The sequence below is a fragment of the Episyrphus balteatus genome, chromosome 4, assembly GCF_945859705.1.
Source record: "Episyrphus balteatus chromosome 4, idEpiBalt1.1, whole genome shotgun sequence".
Taxonomy (NCBI): domain Eukaryota; kingdom Metazoa; phylum Arthropoda; class Insecta; order Diptera; family Syrphidae; genus Episyrphus; species Episyrphus balteatus.
The window spans coordinates 66,817,841-66,841,930 of NC_079137.1; the positions used below are offsets into that span (position 1 = coordinate 66,817,841).

The 24,090-nt window shown below is 30.0% G+C and overlaps 1 protein-coding gene across 2 annotated transcripts; it reads right to left on the reverse strand.

Moving 5' to 3' along the window:
- Positions 1 to 278: 278 nt before the first annotated feature.
- LOC129918802 (transmembrane protein 237) lies at positions 279 to 22,972 on the reverse strand. Of its 2 annotated transcripts, none has more exons than XM_055999528.1 (5): positions 21,177 to 22,972; positions 16,670 to 16,898; positions 8,063 to 8,302; positions 1,346 to 1,520; positions 279 to 1,278 (listed from the first exon to the last, which is right to left on the reverse strand). In XM_055999528.1, exons 1-5 carry the CDS (start codon positions 22,165 to 22,167, stop codon positions 1,120 to 1,122), a joined length of 1,794 nt encoding a protein of 597 aa, XP_055855503.1. In that variant the 5' UTR covers positions 22,168 to 22,972; the 3' UTR covers positions 279 to 1,119. The 2 variants fall into 2 exon arrangements, with proteins under 2 accessions (XP_055855503.1, XP_055855502.1); XM_055999527.1 differs by having other exon boundaries at positions 21,165 to 22,972.
- Positions 22,973 to 24,090: the final 1,118 nt, after the last annotated feature.

Here is a 24,090-nt window from a genome sequence, read left to right on the forward strand (position 1 = left end):
CACCTATGTAGAGTGGGACAAATTTAAATCTAAAACAGATTCCGAAAACCGAATTTTAAAAAAACTCATTTTCAAGAGTAAAAATCAAGAGTAAAAAAGAAAGTCAATCATTTTTATATAATAATCAATATAATATATTTCTCATTCAATTTTATTGCGATCACTTTATCAAGTCTCATATATTATATATATATTTTTTTTTATTAATTTTTTTCGTTTTTATATCAATCTACTTCTGTCTCTATTAGTACCTACTCTCTTCAATTAATGTTTCCTCATTGAATTTTGTTTTCTTTAATAGACATTCATTGCTTTTTTTACTTTTCTTTTTTTTGTTAATATTTAAATTTTGCGTTAAATATATTTATATATAGTTTTTTTTTTTGTTCTTTTTTTTGTTTTTATTTATTAGCAGCCAATAAGTAAAGATTTTTTTATAACAATTTAAAGAAAACAAGTTATTTATTTTATTTATTATTTGAAAGAAAAAAAATTAATTTACATATGCATAATTTAAAGTATAAACAATTCGTTAAAATTAAAAATTAAATAATATTAAAATTGCGTTGCTTATAATATATTATTTGTTTTTATTTTTTACTCACATTCATCTTTATACATATTTTTTGTTTTCTTTTTTTTTTTTTTGTTCAAAAAATAAAAACAAACTATTTTTTATTTCAATTCTGCTATATTCGGACAATAATACACTTTTAGTTTTTTAAAAATTAATTTGCTAAATATTTTTTGTTTATTTTTTTGTTTTTTAATGTATGTAGGTAGTAATGTCGTATTTACATATTATTACATTTTTTTTTATTTATTTAAAGTATATAAAGGCAAATGAATAAAACGTAATAAACATGAATAATAGTTTATTATATGATAATATGTTATATAATTATATGATTTTTTTTTTCTATTTTTTTACAATAATAAATATGTGGGTAAATATATCACTTGTTCGGTTGTTGTTTACATGCTGGTTTCATATTAATTTATTTTTTTGTTATTGATAAATACATTTAATTCTAGATAATTTTATTTATTATTATATTTATGCTATATTTATATATATTTTTGTTTTGTTTTAACATTTCATTTTTATTTTTTCTATTTTTAATTATTTGTCAATTGATATTTTTCCATGTCCAATAAATGGCCATAGAGTAGATCTTCAGATGGTGAAAGACCAATCATTATCCAACCAAAAATTCCACCAATACTTCGAGCCATTGATAGACTACTCCATACACTTATTGCTTGATTGTTACTTTCCTTTAAAAATAAAATAAAAAATATTTATTAATTTAACAATAAAATTAGAAATAATTTTTATTTTTACCATTTCTTCTCTTAACAATGTCATATTTGAATTTTTGGTCACATAGATTTTTTCGTTCATAGATTCCGCACATAATGAGAGGATTATTGTCGCTATATAAATCATTGCTATGATTATCCATCGAAATGATATTACTTCAGATGCATTTGAAAAATCTAAATGGCAAAGGTCCATGCTGCAAATAAAAAAAATAAATTTAATTTTATATAAAATGTATCGTTTATGAAAAATATCTTATAAGTAGAATATAATATGATTAAACTGAATAAAGGCTTGGCCACACCGGAGGGTATGCGTTAGCGGTAACGATAATTGTATGAAAAAAATTCCACATCTGAACGTTGATGTGTCAGTTTGGAATTTTTTTCATACAAGTACCCGTACCGCTACCGCATATACCCTCCGGTGTGATCTAGCCTTAATGGAAAGTATATTAAATACAACGGTCAAATGAAGAAGAAATTTCTTAATAGATCAATTTTGTTTCTCAATTCAATCTTGGTAACCCATTTTTGTTCTTTTTCGTAAGATGTAAAAAATGGTAAATTTTTTTAATGAGAACTTTGTATACAAGATCAAATAATCGTGTAAAACCCAAAATTTTAACTACACACGGAGTTCTTCTGAATATTTCGTAAATCTAAATGTTTATAGTTTAAGATGTTATTTTTTTTACTGCTCTAAATTTTGGCAACAACAAAATAACAAATAGGCAAATATAGAAAGAATTTTATTTCAATAAATTTTGGCAAATATAATAATAAAAAAAAAAAAACAGAGATGCATATTAAATACGTTTACACTTTTTTGAACTTTCACCATTCAATTATTATCCATAAAACATGAGCCAAAATTTAATTCTCAAATTATCGAATAATCGAGAAGGTCAGTCACATATCCTCAGTTTGAAAATTAAAAACTTATTATTTTCTGAAAAAGTGCCAAAGGAGAATGGGAATTTTGGACGTTGAGCGGCCATTAATGAAATTGGTATCAAATGAAAGAGCTATAGCTTAGGAAAAACTTTTACATTGGAAGTTTCGCTGTATTGCTTTAAGAATGCAAAATATTGCAATATTAGTATTGTTAACGCATCGTTTTTTGTGTGAAAGAAAAATGAAATTATATTTATATTTTAAATATATGATATGAAGCTATGTCATTTTCCTTGAACCTGAAGACATTGATCTTGAAAATCCGACCAATAGAACTCATAATACAAGATTTTTAAGCCAACTACTTTTGTTCGACAGTTTTTCAAACGATTCGAACTAACAAAAAATTGAACAACAAAACTCTCAAAATAGGCTTGAAATTGTTATTTAAAAAAGCTAATAGTTTGAGTTCTAGTGGTTGGATATTCAAGATTAAGGTCTTCAGAATCAGGGAAAATGACAGAGTATCATATGCACTTAAAATACCTAGTAAAGTTACAACATACAGACAATCTGCATAAATTGTTAAATGCAAAAATGCATTTTATCCGTTTCTGAAGTACGTCACAAGGATGAAATTTCTACAAAACATATGCAAGACTTAATAACATCATAAAATAACAAATTCATTTATGGCCGCGTTACGTCCACGTTCCATACAAATTTGCCCATTCTCCTTTCAAAAGAATTTTTTGGAATATGTTTTGGAGCAATGGAAAATAACAGACATTTTCAACTTTTCATATTAGTTTACGTATGTAAACTCCTGCTCAAAATTAACGCACACATTTTTCGTCTGAAGTTATAACCCTGCATCTTATTTTAAAAGGCTTTAAAATTCTTTGGTGCATTTTTTTGTGTTTTGTTATTGTTTAGCAAGTCGAAAAAATGCTAAACTGCAACAGTATTAATAACCAAAAAAAAAGATAAACCAAATTTAACAATTCAAGGTCTGAAAACTGATTATAAAATAATTTTTATTTTTAAGAAGAAAAATTTTAAAAAAATGGAAGCGGGTGACGGTTCTTTCCCATAATTGTATGCAATACTTGGTATAGTCTCCTCTAGCGCATATGACAACCTGGAGTCGTTTGTCCATTCCACTAATTAACTTTTGAAGGTTTTGTTTTAACACTTCTTTCACTGAAGTTTTCAGTTAATCAAGACTGCTTGGAGGTGGATTTCGGTCGCGAATGCATCTTTTCAATATTTCCTACACATGTTCTATTGAATTCAAATCCAGATTTCTGTGTGGTTAATCCGAAGCTGGAATATTAAAATCTTGAAGATATTCTCAAACTACTCTAGCATGCATTATCGTGCATCAGACTAAACTGTGGACCAAATCTAGGGGTGATTGGAACCAGATGCTGTTCGAGGGCATCAGTCAAGTATTTTTCTGTACTTAACTTAGGTCTAGAAAGGCTCGCTAACTCCGTAGGTGTTGTAAAGCAGATTTAACTCCATGAAATTTTATGACTCTTCTTTAAAAGGCTCGCGGGTTAACAGACAGACTTCAGCAAATCTCTCCCCAAATCTTCCCGACAAACATATTATTCCATACCTTTAATTTAAGATCACTATTGTCTCATTTGAGAAAATAACCATGATGCTGTGGCATAAAGTAATAGCAGGACTTTACTTTAAAATAAATAGGATGTGCGTTAAATTTGAGCAGGAGTGTATATGTATTTTTTTCTAATTTGAGATGTGACCTCTTCGAAATTGCAAATTTAATTGCACTGATTATTTTTGCATTAAAGCTTGCTACTTATTTTGAATGGATATCAAATGTTCACACAAAATCATGTGTATCGGACTTCAGTGGCATGTTTTAATTTTTTTTTGCAATTCTGGCTCAATAAGAACAATGAAGTCATCGAACTTTAAGTAACATTACTCAAAGAAATACCAAGTCAGTTATCCAAATTCAAACCTGTGGATTAATCACAGTTAGCAAAAGAGAAGATCAAGCTAAATATAAGCTGACATAAAATTTTTACCAAAATTTTCCTGGGTTAATATTTTGGAGGGATTTTGTATAGAATCTAACATTTAGATTAGCTATTTATATTTAAACAGAGTAGGTAATAGACAGGCAAATTTTTTTTAGTTTGGTTTCGTGTATAATTCGACCAGGCAGCCTCTAATTAATCAATCAAAATAAAAATATTGGTTTTATCTCTCTCTACAGCAGGCATGTCAAACTTGCGGCCCGCGGGCCCCATGCGGCCTTTCCACATTTTTATTAATTTTGAGTTTTAGATTATAATTTTGATTTTATGTTCACAGCTGTTGACACACATGCACCTCCTTTTTTTCCTAATCAACAAATAAATATGGGACAAAACCAAACAAAATAGTAAATTTTATAAGATCTCGTGGCTTAGATCAGGGTAAGTTATGTGATTTCTTAAAGTGAACTAGGAAGCGAATATTCTGAGTTAACCTACGATTTTGGGGCTTTGGAATTTTTTTAGTTTTTAATGATAAAAGTCTTTAAACCAGCATGTCTTGCTATCTAAAATGGTTGCAGAGTTTATAATTCATGATTCCTACCTAGATGTAGCAAAACATTTAGGTATTGAGTTAAACTCAAAACTGCGAGTAAAATTCATAATAATAACGAATATGTAAACAAATGCAACATATTCAAATGCAAATGTGCATTCAAATGCAAATTTCACAGTAGGTACCTGTCGATGCGAGCAGTTATTTCAGTCATTAAGAGGAATGAGTTACCTATAAAATCCTGAATAACTAACTTTGGTCTGAGAAAAAAATTTTAAATGAAAAAAAAAAATAGTTTCCTCATTTTTTCTGTTTTTTTTTTACAAAATTCTTTTACATATAAAAATTGTAGCTTAACATGTTCTGCGGCCCACACAAATTTTTATCTCGCTGTTTTGGCCCCTTGTAACCATTGAGTTCGATATGCCTGCTCTACAGGAAGGGTATTTTGGTTCTGTATATTTAATATAATTTGTGAAAAGTGTTTTCATCGTATTTTTCACAGAAAAGCGTTTCAAGGTTTTCATTAAAACCATAATATTAATTGTCAAGAAGTCAAGAAATTGAATTTCATTGTATCATTGTAACCAATTTTATTCTGTATCTTATTCCTTATTTACGGGAAGTATTCGATGTAAAAATGCATTGAATTGGAATTAAATCATAGAAAGTAAAAAAAAAAAAAACAACAAATACAATTTAATACAAAATTTGGTCAACATTTTTACTTGCTCTATAGGGCAAGTATTGGTTTCGTGTCGAAAAAAAATTTGAGGTTATAATCAAAACCAACATTACGATTATGGAGAAAAAGTGGGTTTCGCAATTCCGTCCGTGCGTCTGTACGTCTGTGCGTCTGTGCGGTTGTGCGTCCATCTGTACACATTTCCACAGCCTAAACGGGTGGATGGATTTTCTTCAAATTTGGTACAGATGATTTTTATGGAATTCTGAAAGTTAGTTTTTTTTGGTTTTTTATATCTTGTTAGAAAGTGTACCTCCCATACAAATTTTTCAATTCAAACCAAATAACTCGAAAACGGCTCTAACGATTTTGATTAAACTTTGCAGACGTAATATTCAAAGCAATTGCAAAAAAACTGCATTTTTAGTTTTTCTCAAAAAAGTCAAAAAAGTGTACCTCCCATACAAATTTTTCAAATTATACCAAATAACTCGAAAATGGCTCTAACGATTTTGATTAAACTTTACAAACGTTATATTCAAAGCAATTGCAATAAAACTGTTTTTTATTTTTTTCAAAAAAGTCAAATAAAAAAACATTCTTTTTTTCATTTAACAAAATTTTCCCTAAATGTCGGCTCTTCCCCAAAATCAACAAAAGGCAGCTCTTAAAATCTACAAGTAAACTAACATAAAAGTGTTTTAAACTGCAAGAGCAAGTACGTGCGACCCCAGTCGTGCATTTTATTTATTTTTAAATCAGGAAAATCTTATAAATAAATCGTTTAACTTAAAAATATGTTGAAAAGGTTGCTACACAATTTAATAAAATATTAGCCCTTAAGAATTTTCAAGAACATGAATTGTTTATTTGGTTAATCTTATATTAAAAGGATAAAAAAAGTGTAAGCAATATTATTAAATTATTTTTGTTATGATCAAAATGTGACAGCGTTGCGGCCTTATGTGCCGGCAAATTAATTAATTTAAAAAATATATTTTTCGAAATTTACGTTTGAAAATAGCTTTTAAAAAGGTATCATATGTTAATGTAGAGTGAAGACAGTGCTGTTGTTTTTTAATATTAGCTTTCCTTCCAACCAAAACGGATCTAAATAGAACCCCTCCGAAGTACAAATTTTTTTTTGTCTCGAGGCCACTTACACAACCCATTTTACACATAGCTATGCGTGAAGATAAAAATATTTTAAAATCGCGGTTACCCCAAGAAATGTTTAATTTTACTGGGGAAATAATTGTATCATGTTCATAGAAAAACTTTGAAATAACAATGTGTGCGTATTATTTAGTCTTAAACTTGATCTGAATAAAAAAAATAACACAATCCTGACTCCTGCGCCGATATGTTAAGCGAACCCTAACACATTTTGCTTAGTTCAGCAATGCAGTAGCTTTACTGCAAAATTTTAGCATGGTTGTTAATGCTGTTAAAGTTTTGTACCTATGTTTCAAAATTTTTAATTTAGGTCCATTATAATTACAAAAAAATTAAAACAATAGCATACAATTCTTTTTAAAGTTGAATAAAATAATTTCTTCAATAATTTTGTGCTGAAAATACAAGTATTTTATTGAATAATTAATCTCATAAAGTTGAAAATCCTTTTTGATCAACATTTTATTTATACAAAATTGTAAATTCTGACAGATACCGAATTCGAGAAGATGCGCTTAAATAAAAATTCTTATACCAGTTTTTTAGGAAAAAAGAATAATCATTTTTATCAAAAAAAAAAAAAAAAAAACCGACTTCCATGGATCAAAACTGGGTTTTATGGTTTTTTTTCTCATAGTTTGTATAGCCCAAAACTGAACGAAATTGAAATGGGACCACACTGCAGGCACCAGCTTTCCAATATACAAAAATAATTGGTTCACTCAGTCCAAAGTTATGAAGTAACAAACATAAAAAAAAAAAAAAAAAATACAGACGAATTGAACACCTCCTCCTTTTTGGAAGTCGGTAAAAAAATACAAAAAATGTATTGCTTTATTTTGGCTCAATTTTACTTCTAGAAAATTACCCAAAACCTCTATCTACGTCAGTTAAATTTATTTGAGAATTTTAAAATTTGTGTATCAACGTTAAACCATAATAAATATAGAAATGAAATTCAACAAAAAAAATTATTCCACATACGCCCTGTATGCCTCACAGTATTAAGTTCTGTCATTTCAAACATCGATTTTTTTTGTTTATATTCTCTGAACATTTATACATAAATAAAAATGTCTGTATATTTTCCGTGAAAATATGTATATTTGCCAACTCTTCAAAAAAAAAGCAACAAAAAAAAAACTCACCCACTTTGACTTCATAATAAAACATAAATAAATCCTTTATGTGATAAAAATAGCTACCAAGTACGTCATAGACTAAAACCGAGACCAATAATAATAATACTTTTAGCAAATCCTTAATGAAGCATGCAATTTTTTGCTATATTTATTTTTATGATATAACGTACGTCGTCCGTCGCTCCGTATCCTAACACGTTTATGTTTATGAATAACCCCTTACACAAAACTAAAATATAGAAGATATATACAAGACTTAATAACTCACCGGTCAAATACAGACACCATACAGATTATAGCCAAGAAATAGAATGTGTTTGCGTAAGCCGAGGCAAAGGACGAATAATGATGTATCGCGCCATCCGGCCAATCCAATGGTCTACTTGTCGTCACGAATAATAGGTGTGCCAATGCCAAGCCACCCAATAGCCCGTGACAGATGTTGGAAACCATTATCCAGATTCGTTGGAGTGAACAGGCTAAACGGGAACTTGTGGAGATATCAGGTCTGGAAAGAAAAGAAGAAGATCCTTATATAAATACATGTACATATCTAAAAAAAAAAATAAAAAAGGATGAATGTTTAAAACAACAACACAAAAAATAAAAGAAGACATTTGCTTCATCGATTAATCTCTGATGTGACAGGCTCTGAGACTCTCACTCAGACTCAAAAACGTATCGAATGAGATTTCTAAAATTAGAAAATGGGACTCTGTTTGTGGAAAAGTCAGGTTTTTGTGGTGAGGAAGTTGGGTGGCTGTTGATTATACAAAAGGAAATTACTTCACACCCACATTCGGTTGTTGTGGAGAATATAAAAGGACGAATAAGGCAAACACAGAGTTTGTGTATTACCTTCTGAATGAGACTTCTAGGGGTTCAATATGCGTGGGTTTCCTAACAAACCAAACCAACCGACAGACCGACTGAAGGCTATACAAATAGGATGTTGTCCTGAACGAATATTTTGCCTGTTTTTTGTTTTTTTGTTATTTGGGAAAACTCTTCAAAAAATGAAGTTGGCTTTAATAGTACCTTTGGTAAGGCTATACAAAGTAAACCTACATCGTCGTCCTACACACGAGTTCTCTTATTCGTACGTAAGAATGTTTTGATAATGATGATTTTGTATGCGATGTTAGAATGAAGATAGTGTAGGGGCTAGAGATTGACATTTTCATCACAAAAATGCCAAAGCTTACAGAGGTTCTTATAACTTTTTTTTTTCATTTTTCATTTCTCTTTTTATGTTCTCTTTCTCTTAAAAAACATAGAGAAGACGTGAGCTGATTTTTGGAACACACTTTGATGAAATAAAGCTATCTAGGACATAAAATTTGTAGGATGCAAGGATACGCATTACACACTAAACCTACATACACATACACACCTACACCTACACGCACCACAGGCATTATTTATTGATCATTTTAACAATACTAGAGAGGAATACTAAAGAGCCACAGGTACAATATAATTTTGTTTATTGGCATTCAAAAAGAGGAAAGTCTTTTAAATTAATTAATTTGGAGCAATACCGTAGGCAGATTGATGAATTTAAAGGGCTCCCTGTTTTTGGATTTCTGTTTAAAAATGTAATCTTGAGAAAGATAATAAATTTTATAGATGTGTGGTTTGAGATTTGGTGCAGTTTTAAATTTATTACTTTTTATAATTGAAGAATAATTAGATATTCTGTGTAAGTGAAAAAGTAAAGTATTCTTGACCATTCTGTATATAGGTACTGTAAGAAATTAAATGAATTTTTTTTATTTTTCTTTTTCGACTTACCTACATGAATTTATTAAATCAACATCTTAGAAGCCATTTTTCAGTAACTTAAGGTTTTCCTAAGTTTTCACTATCATTTCTAAGCCAAAAAAATTCTTTTGTTTATTTTTTTTACCTGAAAAAAAATTTCCCTGAGAATAACAACTCAAAAGCAGGGGCGTACACTCCCTTGGGGCAAGCGGGGCGGAGCCCCGGGGCCCCCGACCGACCCCAAGGCCCACACTAGAGACAATGCAGAGAAGGAAACTGTTAGCATAAATTGATTTACGAAGTAAATTAAAATGTATTTGAATCACTTCGGATACAAGGGAGACAAATTATGTCATTGATTATGTCATTGTTTTTAAATCAATATATATATTGATTTAAAAAATCAATATATATATTGATTTAAAAAAAAGGTTACCCCAGGGGCCCCAAAAAAAAAACTGCTTTTTAGAAGAAAAATTATAATTTTATCTTAGGGCCCCAAAAAATATTACTTGAAAAATCTTTGCAACCACAAATAATACAAAAAAGCAAAAAAAAGTTTTGTTAATGGCATACCAAATATTACTTCAAGTCAATACATTAGGGTCCCCAAAAAAGCAAACAACTTCAGGCCAGGGGCCTCAAAAGCCTTTACGTCAAAAAAAAATTGTTTTTTGAATTAAATTACATTTGTTGATAGATTACTAAGTATTACTTTAGGAGCCCCACAAAATACGACTTCGGGGCTCCAAAAATATTATATGATGGGTCCCAAAAAATAATTTTTCAGGAACCCCGTTAGTTGAGAGGCAATCAAATATTAATTTGGGGGCCACAAAATCTATTACTAAGGAGCCCAAAAATATTCATCAAATTTTCTGATGGCATGACAAATATTATTTGAGGATCCTCATAAGCTATTACTTCAGTGGTTCAAAAAAATCAAATGGAAAATTGAATATCAATTCAACATAAATACATCAGGGCCCAAAACAAAACATTACGTTATTGATGGCATTCCGAATATTACTTCAGAACAGAGGCCCCAACACTTATTAATTCTTGGCTTCAAAAAAATTATATTACTTAATTTTGAGGCCCCAAAAATAATTTTTCAGGGGCCCCAAAAGAAATAAACTATGTTTGATGATGGAAAATCAAAGGTGTACATTTTACTTCAGAACAGAGGCCCCCAGAACTATCAATTGTAAGCTAAACAAAATTTATTCTAAGCATCAAAAATTTTTATTTTAGGGGCCTCTAAATATTTAATTTTGGGGGCCCCAAAATTAATTTTAAGTAAGTATATCAAAGTGCACATTAAAACATTAAATTAAACCTAAAAATAAATAAGCCATACAAAAAAAATGTGTGGTGTATGCGTACTTGTTTTTGTATCTAAGGGGCACCCAAATATCAAAGGGGCCCCAAAATTTAGTCTTGACCCGGGGCCACGGCGACTTAACGTACGCCACTGCTCAAAAGCCTCCCCTTCGAATTGCTTTATGTTTATTGGTATCGGCAATAAATTTTCTAGGCTTTTTTGTTCCCTAGAAACAAAATCGGAAGGAGATTCCCGATCCCTCAATAAATTCCTGAGGAAAAAAACTGTGGTGGAGTTTTACGATAGGGTCTTATATCGTATGTAGAAACTTGTAGGTATTTCGTACAGAAACAAAAAAAAAAAAAATTAGGTACCTACAGCAAAAAAATTATAATTACTTTTATTTTTTTTTTTTTTGAAAATTTGAATAAATTTTATTCTTTTAAACTATAAGAAATATGTGTCTATAAATTTTGAAAAAAAAAAAATTGATTCCCCCTTGATGTATACGATATAAAATAAGAATATGTCAATTTTTGCAATATTTTGAGCAGTTTTCAAGAGAATTGTAGTGAGATAAAAAGGTTTAATTACCCTTTAATCATCTGTACCAAATTTTAAGCAAATTCATCCATCCGATTTGGCCCTAGCTCGATGTGCCGATGGACGCACAGACAAATAGACGCACGAACGGACGGCAAGACGAAAACGACTTTTTTTAACCTCTCTCATCGTTATGTTGGTTTTGATTAAAACTTGCAAAAATTACTTCAGTTCTTCATGTTTACAAGGATCTTGTTATTATCAAAACAATAGGAAGGTTTTCATCTTAAATTAAGTGGATTTCCACTTCATTTAAGATGGAAGTCATCTTGGCAAAAAAAAACATGCAGAAATCCTCTTGTTGTTATTTGAACACGAATATGAAGACCAATTTTCTGCTAACTATTGTAATAAAAATCTTTATAAATGTTTGTTCTGAGTGCCATTTTGAATTTAAATTGGTAACTTAATCGTATTCTCCATACTAACAACCTTCAGTTTACCAAATTTTTTAATTTTTTGTAGAAAAATGACCACGCAAATGATACCAAAAAACATGAAAACTATGTATTTAACGGGGTTGTCTGATAATGTTGAGATGTATGTTTTCTCATGACTTCTAAACTAGTTGTTCTCATTTGACAAATGAGATATTGTTAGAAGTGTCTTGTTTGTGTTCTGGTTATATACTATGCAATTTTGGCTAAAATGATGCCCTATGGAAAAAAAAGTAAACGAAAACCAAATTTTTAAAAACTAAACCTAAAGAAAACGTAAACGTAAACTGAATAGGCACGGAGAAGGTACAGTTGTATTTTTTTTTTATAAAGTGCGATGTCGAAAATAAAATTTAAATATTAGCTAAAAATTTGTATCAGTTCTACCCAATGTAACCTTTTTATTTGACATATATGAAACTATATAGAAACAAGAAGTCATAGATTTTAAATACTAAGCAAGGGGTGACAGTGACACTATGGAGCGATGTTTGAAAACTGATAATCATATGATGAATCAAAATTTTGATTTTATTTTTGTCGATTTTCTTAAAAATATTAAAGTGTTTTTAACCTCTTTTAAAAAGTATGTCTGTTCTTATTTATCTTCAGAAATAAAAAGAAGGACATTTCGAAGCACTTTTTTGAGGCGAGTTAAAGTTTTAGCTCAGAGCTAAGAGTTTATCAATAGTAAAAAAGTGTTTCGTATACGCCACAGTGATCATTCTTTACACACAAAAATGTAGTTAAAAGTTTTGTCCATTTTTAAGGCTTGGTTACCAAATGCAAGCGGATATTCTAGGAATTAAATAGATTCTATAGTTCACAGGCAAGGGAGAACGGGACACGGAGAACCACCGGGGCACAAAGGACTTCCTGTTTAAAACAATAAGAAAAAAGTTACTTTAATATACAGTTAAATGCAATGACGAAAGTGTCCACATCCATTTTCTCAGTTGGTTATTGATTATGATTTCCTCATGTAATTTATTCCCGTTATTATCATGTTTTAATTATTTTTGAATTGTTTTTAATCTAACAAAAAGTGTAAATTTTCATGAAAATTGTTTTTTCTTTAAATTTTTTTTCCCAAAAGTCATGGAAATGGAAAAAGATACTGCCGTAATATCAGTAGGTATGGTAGGTCTTTCCATTTTCAAATTCTTAAATTTTATTTAAAGTTTTTTTTTTACTTGCTCTATAGGGCAAGAGTATTGGTTTCGTGTAGAAAACAAAAATTGAGGTTTTAATCAAAACCAACATTACGATGATGGAGAATATCAAAAAAGTGGTTTTCGTCATGCCGTCCGTCGGTCTGTGCGTGTGTGCGTCTGTGCGTCCATCTGAACATCGAGCTAGGGCCTAAACGGATGGATGGATTTGCTTGAAACTTGGTACAGATGCTTTTTACGCTATTCCCTAGACCAGTTTTTTTTTTATTTTTTTAATATCTCTTTTTTAACGCATATCTCCCATATAACGTTTTCGAGGTATTGCATTTTTCTCGAAAACGGCTTTAACTATTTTGATCAAATTTGGTAGGTATACGTAATTGACTTATTGATTCTAACAAAACTGCGTTTTTAGTTTTTCTCAAAAAATGCGGAGAACGGAAATATGGCGTTGCCGTTTTTCAAAAATTGACATATTTTTTAAGTTCATAAATTTCATCATAGCATAAGTCAATTTTATTAAAAATTTACCGACATCATTTTGAAGTATAAAATAAAAAAAAAAAAATTTTTTAAACCATTTTTGAAAAAAAAAAAATTTGAATTTAATTTTTAAAGGAGATGGCACATTTTTGGGCCCACTAACGAAATGGGTATCAAATGAAAGGTGACGGTAAGCACATTACGTGGGTAAAATATTTTCAAATTCGTTAGTGGGATTTTGGAGATATTTGAGTTTGAAGTTTCGGATTTCAAAATCAAGATTTCAGCTTTTTTTCGAACAATTAATCGTAGAATGCGTAGAAAGGTCTTTTTAGATTGGAAATTAGTTAATCTTTCTTTTTCTAGTACATCATTTTTCTCTAGGAGTTATACTTTCAGATTAACAGAACCGCAAAGTATCTCATTCTCAGTAATTCCGCACTTAACTCTAAGGGTTGTTTAAAATATTTAAAATATCAAAAAACACACAATTTTCGGTAGTGTAACTCTGAAATTATAACTCTTAGAGAAAAATTATGTACTAGAAAAAGAAAGATTAACTAATTTCCAATCTAAAAAGTCCTTTCTAGTTTTCTGTCCGACCAGTCGTTCTCGAGATATTGAGACATATGCGTTTTTCAAAATGGCGGTCGCCCCACAAGACCAAACAATACGCAATCTGAGATTTGTACTTGGGATAAAAACCTCTTCAATACTGCATTCAAACTTAGCTGACGTCATAGCTTTTTTCAGATTTTTCCCCATTGACTGAACTATAGTTTCTATTCTTATTGTTTAATAGGCATATTTCAGCGCGTTTTTGTGTATTTTGCTTATTATAAGGTTTTTGTATGTTTTAAAGAACTATTTTATATATAGAATTAAAGGTAACACATTAAGCTATCGAAAAATTGCAAAAAAAAGTGCATGTCACCACTGAATATTTTGATGTGCCAAATGCCTCGCTTAAAAAAATCACCTTTTGAGAAGTAAATACCTAATATGTATTATTTTTTTTTAATAAAGAAAAAAACTTTTGATACAGATTTATAGACAAAAGAAAAATCTTTCATTTGATACCAATATTATTTCTGTACACCCATTATTAGGCATTCTACGATTAATTGTTCGAAAAATTAGCTGAAATCTTGATTGTGAAATCCGAAACTTCAAACTCAAATATCTCCAAAACCCCACTAACGAATTTGAAAATATTTTACCCACGTAATGTGCTTACCGTCACCTTTCATTTGATACCAATTTCGTTAGTGAACACACTGGGCCCAGGCTCCATAGAAAAATGTGCCATCTCCTTTCGATTTTTTTTTTTTTTTGATTTTTTTTTTTCTCGACACTAAACAAAATCTTAACTTTCCAATAGATATTTAAGATAAAGATACTGTGAACTACAAGAGCAAGTACGTGCGACCCAGTCGTGCATTTTATTTTTAAAGACTTAAAAATTTTAGAATAAGTAAGTATTAAAAATTAAATGTTAACTAAGTCCTAAATCAACTTCGAACTACATATAGCTTTTTCGATCATCATCGATTGTTCACAAAAAATTCTGAAAAACTGTCATTCCCTATACATTCTCTAAAAAAAGCAATTTGGATAAAAAAATAACAAATTGATATTCTGTTTCATAAATATTATTTTGAAACAGAATTATCTCTAGAAAGATTGTTATACTAACAAAAAGTCTATGAATACTAATGAAATTCTCATCTTATAGGTATATTCCATAATTTAACCAAATCAAATTAACACGTGTCAACTCTGTGAGATTTTTTTTTTTTTATACATTCTATCGATTGACATCTAAAGTATGTTAGATGACAAAAGAAAGGACATTTAATAAAAAAAGTTATCAAAGATTTATGCTCGTAATATTTTTTTAGAAAAGTCATCGTATATTTAAAGTGCCCAAAAAAAAAAAAATAACACAACCAAATCTCAAATACAAAAAAAAAAAGAAAAACAAAAATAAATAAAGTCCTGTCATGTGTAGTATTAAAAAATTCAACAGCAGCCCATTATTTCACCTCATGCCTTCATTGTTAAAAAAGACATAACCATCACTGAAGGCAATAGGGTTACCATTCTAAGGGTTGAAATTTAGTTTCGGATTCTGGGATTTGGGTTTATTTAGGTACCTATTTGAATTCTGATAAGGCCTAAAAATCCCTCTCAACTTCCTTTCATAACTAACCTAACCTAGTTCGTTTAAAAGCCAGTTTTATTTTGCTTAATTCATTCACACTTCATTAAATTTAAAGGCTACGTTAAAAATTATAAAGCTATCAAATAGCATACAAATTTTAAAATTTAACTTTTTTAATGGCGACTTTAAATTTAATGTAGTGTGAATAAATGGGGCCTTAATTCGTTTTTTTTTTTTTTAATTTTTTTTTGCAAGTTTCAAAGTCCCAACTAACATTTTTGCTTCTATAAAGTCTTACAGGAAATGTAAAAACTATCTGTAAAGCCTTATACAAGCTAATTTTCTAGATTTTCAAAGTATTAAGTTCTTTTAACTTCTTTGCTTAAATTAGGGTAGGTATGTTCAGTCACCAATGAAAACAGCTGTTTCACAGATAGTTCGAATCTGGTAACACTGTTTCATAAAGCTTATCTGTTTTATATTTCCATACAAAAACTTACTCATGAGAAAAGTTTTAAAGTTCCCTTGAGTTTCTTCACTGATGGATATATATGTTTTATGTTTTTTTCTTCTAAGGAAAACACAAAAATAGGATAAATGTCACGAAATTCTAAAAATATTCATCAAAACAAAACAAAACCACAGTAGACTTTTTTTTTGGGAATCAACCAACACAAAACGTATCCTTAAAACCGCAAATATATATAAATTTTTCTTTTATTGTACCCTCGTCGCTAATTTATGCTCAACACAAGCCCCAACAAAACCACACAACACCATCTCACAGGCAGTTTGGTTTTCTCTCCGCTTCCATTTGAGAATATAATTTGGGAACAAACAATTTTGGGTTAAATCCCCATTGCATGTAAAAATATTAAACAACAACGGTAGAGATACCATGTAACATGTCAGTCAGGACAGGACTTACCTATTACTCTCTGGATCCGATCCAATTGGATGTTTGTAGTAACAATGATCAACGGGTCGATATCCGGACGCAGTCTGGATGAACATTTTGTCAATTCGTGTTGATTGTTCCTCCGTTGGCGATACAACTGGGGTAAATGGATTGTAAATCTCTTCTCCATCAGCTGGCACAATGTCATCGGAGAGCTCTTTAAGGATAGATGATAGTCCACCAGCCGTGTAGAGTTTTCCTAATGAAACATTCAAAAAAGAAAAAGATAAAAGGTTGTAAAGGGATTAAGTGATTTTCTTTGGATTTTTTTTTTTTTTGTCTTGGACATCATGTAGGCTATATAGATAGGATATAATGATAAGGTGGAACATTAAAAATGATAGCCAAGACGTTATCTAAAAAGTCTTAATTAAACATGTACAATATTAAGCTTAGGCCGTGTAGATGAAAAACGTTTTAGATTGACGTCATGATTTTGTTAAAAGGGATATGAGAGAGGATGTATTTTTATGGAGATGAAGTAGAAACTTTTTTTTTTGTTTGTTGATTTTTTCTTTTCATTCTTTGTTTAATATTGTTAGCTTAAGGCATTATTAACTAGATATAAGCAATAAAAAAAAAAGTTTATCAAAGGTCATACCGTAATTTTGAATAATTTACCTTTTTTCAAAGAACGAAGGCGGCAAATTAAAAATGAATCTAGCTTAATGAAGTGAGATGCGTATATTTTAAATTATTTAAGACATTTGAATAAGGAACCTTTGTTAAACAACCTTTTAACTTTTAACCCTAAACAAAAATTAGAAAAACAGAACGGGTTGAGGTTGTAATTTTTTTATTATCCAAGTTCTTAGAAGGCTTTAAAAAGGCTATAACACGATGACTTTAAAGAGTCAATAAGTATGGAGGAGCTGAATGAAATTTTAATCTCCGCACTGGTTGTAGTTTTGTAAACAGTCAAAAGATTTAAGTAATTATAAATACCCTGCTATACGTGAAACCATGCATCTCAAACAATCAGTGTATGTTAGTATCAAGTTCTGTTTAAAACAAAATTGTATACTGTCTAAAATATATTTATTTATTTCTTTTCAAAATTAATTTGATTTTCAAAGATATTGGAAATAGAAAATGATAATATGAATATTATTTCCTAACCTAACTAATTGTTTTTTTGAGGATAACACCAATTTCTGATTTTGATTTTTGATTTGATTTGATTTAAAATAAAATACACGACTGAGTCACACGTACTTGCAATAATTGTAGTTAAAAGTGGTCTGCAATGGACAAAATTTGGTTAAACTTTTCACGAAATATAAATAAATTCAGTAAACAGAATTCATTACACTAAAGTCAATATAATTCTTTTAACTATTTCATTCAGATACCTACATCAAAAAGGAATGTTGTAAAATCCCATCTAATTGGGTGTTTAACTAAACAAAATTTTTTGTTTAGTATCCAAAATTTCGATTTTCTGTCAGTTTTTGTATCTTAAATAGCAAAAAACAACTAAAATCGAAATGACGGAAGGTTTTTAAAGAAAATTGGGGATGTAATCATTTTTTTTTAAATTTCATTTGGAAACTGGTCTTGTGTCAACTATTTTATGTATTACTAAAAATTTTGAAAAAAAGAAATTGGGCACGTTCAGAAAATATTAGGGACTAGATATTTAGGCAACTTCATTTTCTGAACGGAAATTTGAGTAAATTGACTAAATTAGTTTGGATGTAATGCTATTGTCAAATTTCGAAATTTATTTAAGAATTTTACCGGTCGCATGGGCAAGACACCAAACTTCCCTTAACTATAATGAATAAATAAAATGAATTATAACCGATAATGCACTTTTTAGTTGTTTTTCACACACAAATAAATTTAATTTTGCTAAAATAATTCTTTAATTAAAAACAATCTGCTGTCATGTTGGCAAAAAAAACTTTCCTAAATTTTTAGGGAAAATTTTCTTGCCTAACTTTCCAGTCAGCTTTCCAATAAAATTACCTAAATTTGAAGGATTTTTTTGACAGCTGACCAATCAGAGACCGAGAAATTACCTAAATATTTAGTCTCTAACGTTTCTGAACCTGCCCATTATAATATTTTTTGAATTATTTTTGTTTTTTGTTTTTCTTAATTCTGAGTTTGAGGTTTTCATTAATTAATCATTCAAATTAATTTTAACTTTATATATAGGGATAGGGTATTGTCTATTAAAAAATGTATGCCTTATTAATTTAGGTAATGCCGTTCAGTTCAAATATTTTTTATGTTTGAAGTTAATTTGTGAGAAAATTGCATCTGCTGCTTAAACTATCGGAAACTGTCCCTCGCTCTCATATCATTTTCCAAATTTTTAAAGTAAGTAAAATTTTTTTATTCACAAAAATCTTAATTTAACTTTAAAAAAAATACGGCAGTAGCGGCAATCTTTAATCCACAAAAGTCAAAGTATTTTCAATTATCATAGTCAAAAAAAAAAACCATTATAAAATGGACTTATTTCCATTTGAAAATAAACGATTCAATTAAAATGACTAAAAATTAAGTTTTGGAAAAAATTGCATCAGCTTTCTGGCGATGTACCTAAATTGGAGTAGGTGAAAAAGTGGCCATCGAAATCCTCATACTTCATACTTAAGGTATCTACAAATTATTTTTTTTTTTCTTTTCTTTTTTTATTTCTGAAAATTATTGACAAATGTGTCCTCAATCACTTCATCACATTTTCGTATATGACCACCCACTATCTTAAAAAAAAAGTAACAATTATCACCAACATCTCTTTAGGAAAAATTGGTCACTATGGTGTATGAGTAATATTTTTGTTTTTTGTTTTTAATTCTTAAACATTAAATTTCTATGGCTGGACAATTTATCAACCCAATTGAATTTTTATGCGTTTTAAAGGATGTTCATAGCTCTTTTTTTTCAAAATTTTACTTGAAAGGTTTTAAAAACACTATACAACACTTGAATGAATTTTAGGAAACCAGAAGTTCGGTATTTATATGCTAATACTAGTTTGCTTTCTTGTGATTTTTTTTCACGTTCAAATATTTTTGTTAAAAGAATCCTTTTCATAACACATTAATTATTCACAAACAAACAAATTAGTGGCACTAAAATAGTACAAACTACATAGATGTGGCCGAATCCTTTTTTTTTTTGTAAATATTGAACAAACGTGCTGTTTTTATTTTAAAATAAAATAATTTCAACTTTTTTAACCAACTAATTTAAGGAAAAAATTGATTGAACAGATAAGGATGTTACTCCATAAAGAAACAAATACACAGGCCAAAGTATTTTCGGGATTTACTTTTTGTGCATTCTCTAACGTCATCCAAAGCTATTGTACAAATAACTTTCTGGAAATTACACTTTTCAACAATACACAGAGCCAATACAAAAATACAAAGCAAATTTAAATCAGTTTAGTGTGAACAGTTTGTGAATGCGTTCACAAAGTCACATAAATTCTTCGATTTCTATTTTTATTTAATTAAAAATAACAATTATTTTAAAATAGACTTCTCTACTAATTTTTTGCCTAGGTAAAAATGTTCAAAAAAGAATTGCATACATTTCAGTTTCTGAATTTTGAAAGTGTTCCTGATATGATAGTTTATTGATATTGTATTCAATAAAACGGAAATTTGAAAATGACTATCAAATATTAAAGTTCATGAAATAGAAAAAAAGAAAGCTTTTCCACCTCCACGGTTTTTAAAATTTCAGCTAAATTTGACATTTTCAAAGTTTTAGTAAAAAACTGCATTTCACCTTTTTCTTGGTTATATAATACAAATTAATTAATTAACAAAACTAAAACAATGCAATGCTTAACCAATGCATTATATCCTTGAACTAAATATACAAGTACCAATGTACGAGCACTATATTGATTTAAATCATTTAAAAATGCATTACTAAACTATATTTATTTACGTCATTACTACTTGTCTGCCTTAACTAAAAAAATATCCTTAAAAATTTATAAATATTGATGTGTTAAAGATAAATCTTAAAACCTACCAACCTCCGCAAAAAAAATTCCAAAATAGGGGTTGAAAAATATTAAGGACAAAAAAATAAACATTCTTCTATACACATTTTTTCAACAAAAAAAAAAACTCCAAACAAACGTAAAAAAGTTATTTCGCCATTTAATTCTTCGAAGAAGAATTTTATTGCCTTAGGACTTTTGTAAAACTTTGTTTTGATTATCTCTCTGTGTTACTGCTGGATTGAGCGAGTTAAAAGTTTGTAAAATGTCTGTCAAAAAAATGTCTTAACAAAAGAATTGATTTTGTATAAAATTTACAAATTTCGCAAAAGTGTGGGCGAAGCTTTAAGTTTCCACTTCATGTTTGTTTTTTTTTTATGAGACATTAAATAAAATTTAACAGAAACAAACTCTCGTTAAAAATGATAATGAAGGAAAAAGTTAAAAAGAGAACTCCTACACATTTAAAATACACATATAACTACTGACCATATGTCTTACTTATTAGTTGACCCCGCTTATCCCTTTGTGATTTCGTCTTCCTATGCACCCTTCGTTCATCATAATTATGATCGATTTCTAACTCGCCAGACAACGAAGCGTCATTCATTTCCGAACACTGCTTCAAATACCGCATTAAAGTCTCATTAGCTTGCCGCACTTCCATTTCACCCGCCGCAATTAATTTGCGTTCCCTCCGCCTTCGCGACTCCGATTTACTACGTTTTCGACGCGGACTTTTTTCCAAACTACTCCGACTTCGTGTCGAACGCTGTGCCGGACTGGCTTGTGGATCTGATAGTGATTGCGTTTTCTTCTGGGCGCCAACTTTCAGTTCTCGATCCATAAAGCCTAGAATTCCACGATGCAGATGCGAATGAGGCTGCGGCTGGGTTTGTATTAAGCCCGCATGTGGCGAAGCACGACGGGAATGTTGCATTATAGCGCTGCGTAGACTTATTGAATCTATGGAACTTCTAGCGGTGTCCCGAATTGAGGAGGTTTCGGGATTATTTGTCTGTTTGTCAGTTTGTTTTTCTTCATCTTCTTCGCCGTCGTCGTTTTCATCGTTCACAACATGACCGTTAACTAGTACCTCAGGATTGTTAATAATTGCTGGCGATGATGATGACGTTGGTTCATCATTTGCTACCACTGACGTAGTACTACTATTTGACACTTGGGCTGACGTCTCAACAAATGCTGCAGCTGCCGCCGCCAGAGCTGATACCACTCTTCCTGTGCTGCTGGTGGTGGTGGCGCTGCTGGTCGTTGGTTCGTTCGTAATTGCATTTGTTGTTATTATCACTGGAGGTACTATTGTGGGTGTCACTTCTGTCGTTGTTGTTGTTACTGTTGTTCTAGCTGCAGGTTCACTTCTTCGACGTTCCGCAGAAGCGTTTTCTTGATTCGTACGATGTTCGTTTCTGCGGGAACTTGAACGTCTCTCACGTCTATGATGGTGACGATGGACCTTCGGAGTAGCTTCCATTTTGTAAATTTATATGAAAGTTTTTTTTTTTTTTTCGTTCCTTGCTGTTGTTTGCTTTTCGAGTACTCTACTTTCCAGTCCTATTTATTTTGCACGAGGAATAACAACAAAATAGAGCTCACACTGCACTTTAAATATGTATATTTGATGAATGCTTTGATAGTATTGGTGTGTTGCGCTTTCCTCATATAAGTGATGTGACCTAAAAATACATCAACCACCATCAAGCTGCCCACCCTCTTTCAACCACCCACCTCTGGCAACCCTGTTCTACGAATTTCTATTTATTGTTTAATAAGTTTGTTTTCCCGACGAACAATGACGTTAAAAAGAGAATTGAAAATAAATATCGAACACGAATTACGGTAATTTTTTAGACAAAATTACTGCTCTGAAACTGTTATAAAGCCCCGATTACACTTTTTTTTTTGCTTTTTTGTGGAAGGGAATTTGAAACATTCACAAACTTAAAAAAATAAAACACTTAGCCAAAACTGTGACACTTTAGGGCCTTGGTCCTTATTTTTTTCTTTCTTTGGGAAACAATACAAAAAAACGGGGCAAACAGTAGAAAATCACAGAATTTTTGGCCACGGAAAAGATTGTGCGTACATGTTTTTTTTTAGTTTTGTTGAAATATAAAAAAATATTGCAAAACAGTTTTTTATTTTGACAAATATAATTTTTAGTATCCTCCCAAAAGGATTGCTAATATTTTTGTTTCAAAATATTTTTTGTGACTTCGAATTTAAGCCCGTGGAATGTGTTTGAGCTGTTATTCCAAACTGTAGTGGTTAGCTTCGACTGGATGGCTGCTTGGCCTAAACATACAGTCGATTTTGCTGTGGCAAAAAAATCAATTTAGGGTTGATGACGTAAGAACGTTCATAAATGTCCTTTTTTTCGTCCTTTTTTTGTGTTTGGTTTGAATGTATAAGTGTGCAATAAAGCTTTTTACTTTATTCTCCTAGGATATTGACAAAATATATCCTTGTAAAACGCATGCGTATCCTTTTTATAACGTAACACAAAGTGTAGAAAGCAAATGCTTTCACTGTTGCACAAACATCCACCCTCGCTTTTAAGTATAAAAATCCAAGAACAAATAGTTTTTGAATCGATATTTTTTAAGCTTGTCAGAGAGTGTGTGTGGGTTTTTGAAAATGTCCTTTAATAGTTTTTTTTCTTTCTCTATAAAAATGTATAGAATAAAATAAAGAAAAACTACAACTACATTGGAAACACACAAAAAAAAAACAAGAAACGAACAAACTATTACGTCGTTGAAAATATTGGGTTCTTTGGTTTTAAAACTGGAAGCATATCTACATTATGACATCCTACTAATGTTGGACTGGAAATGTGCGCCCACATTGAATGCCCTCATATTATGGAGGGGAATTCAAATGAGAAATAAGTTCAGAATGTTGTTTGTTTTTTTTTTTTTAATTTTTGTGTTAAGAACTTATAGACATCAGCGAGTAACACTCTTTGACTCTAACTACATCTCGCAGTTTATTTTTTTCTAAGTGGAAAGGTTAAAGGTTTTTTGTTTTCCTGACTATTTTTGAAACTATAAGCGGATTTCCGGTTATTTAAGCTTTTTATTTTTTTGTTATTATGGTAATTCTACTTGAATTGAAATTCTGATGATGAACATTTTTGTTTATGGGTATAGTTTTTAATATACAAACAAGCTTTTTTTGTATTGTTATGTGTTATTAATGGTTCATAGAAATTGAAGTTTTAGGTTGTTATTGTAGTAGATCTTTTATATTTTAGCGAACCGTGATATTTTGAAAATTAATACCTAAAAAAAAAACATTCTCATTTCTTCTTTTTTATCGCGATAAATTTAGTACATTCGACAGTAGAGCGAATGCTTTTCAAATGTAAATATATCGGCTTTTAAATATAAAAATT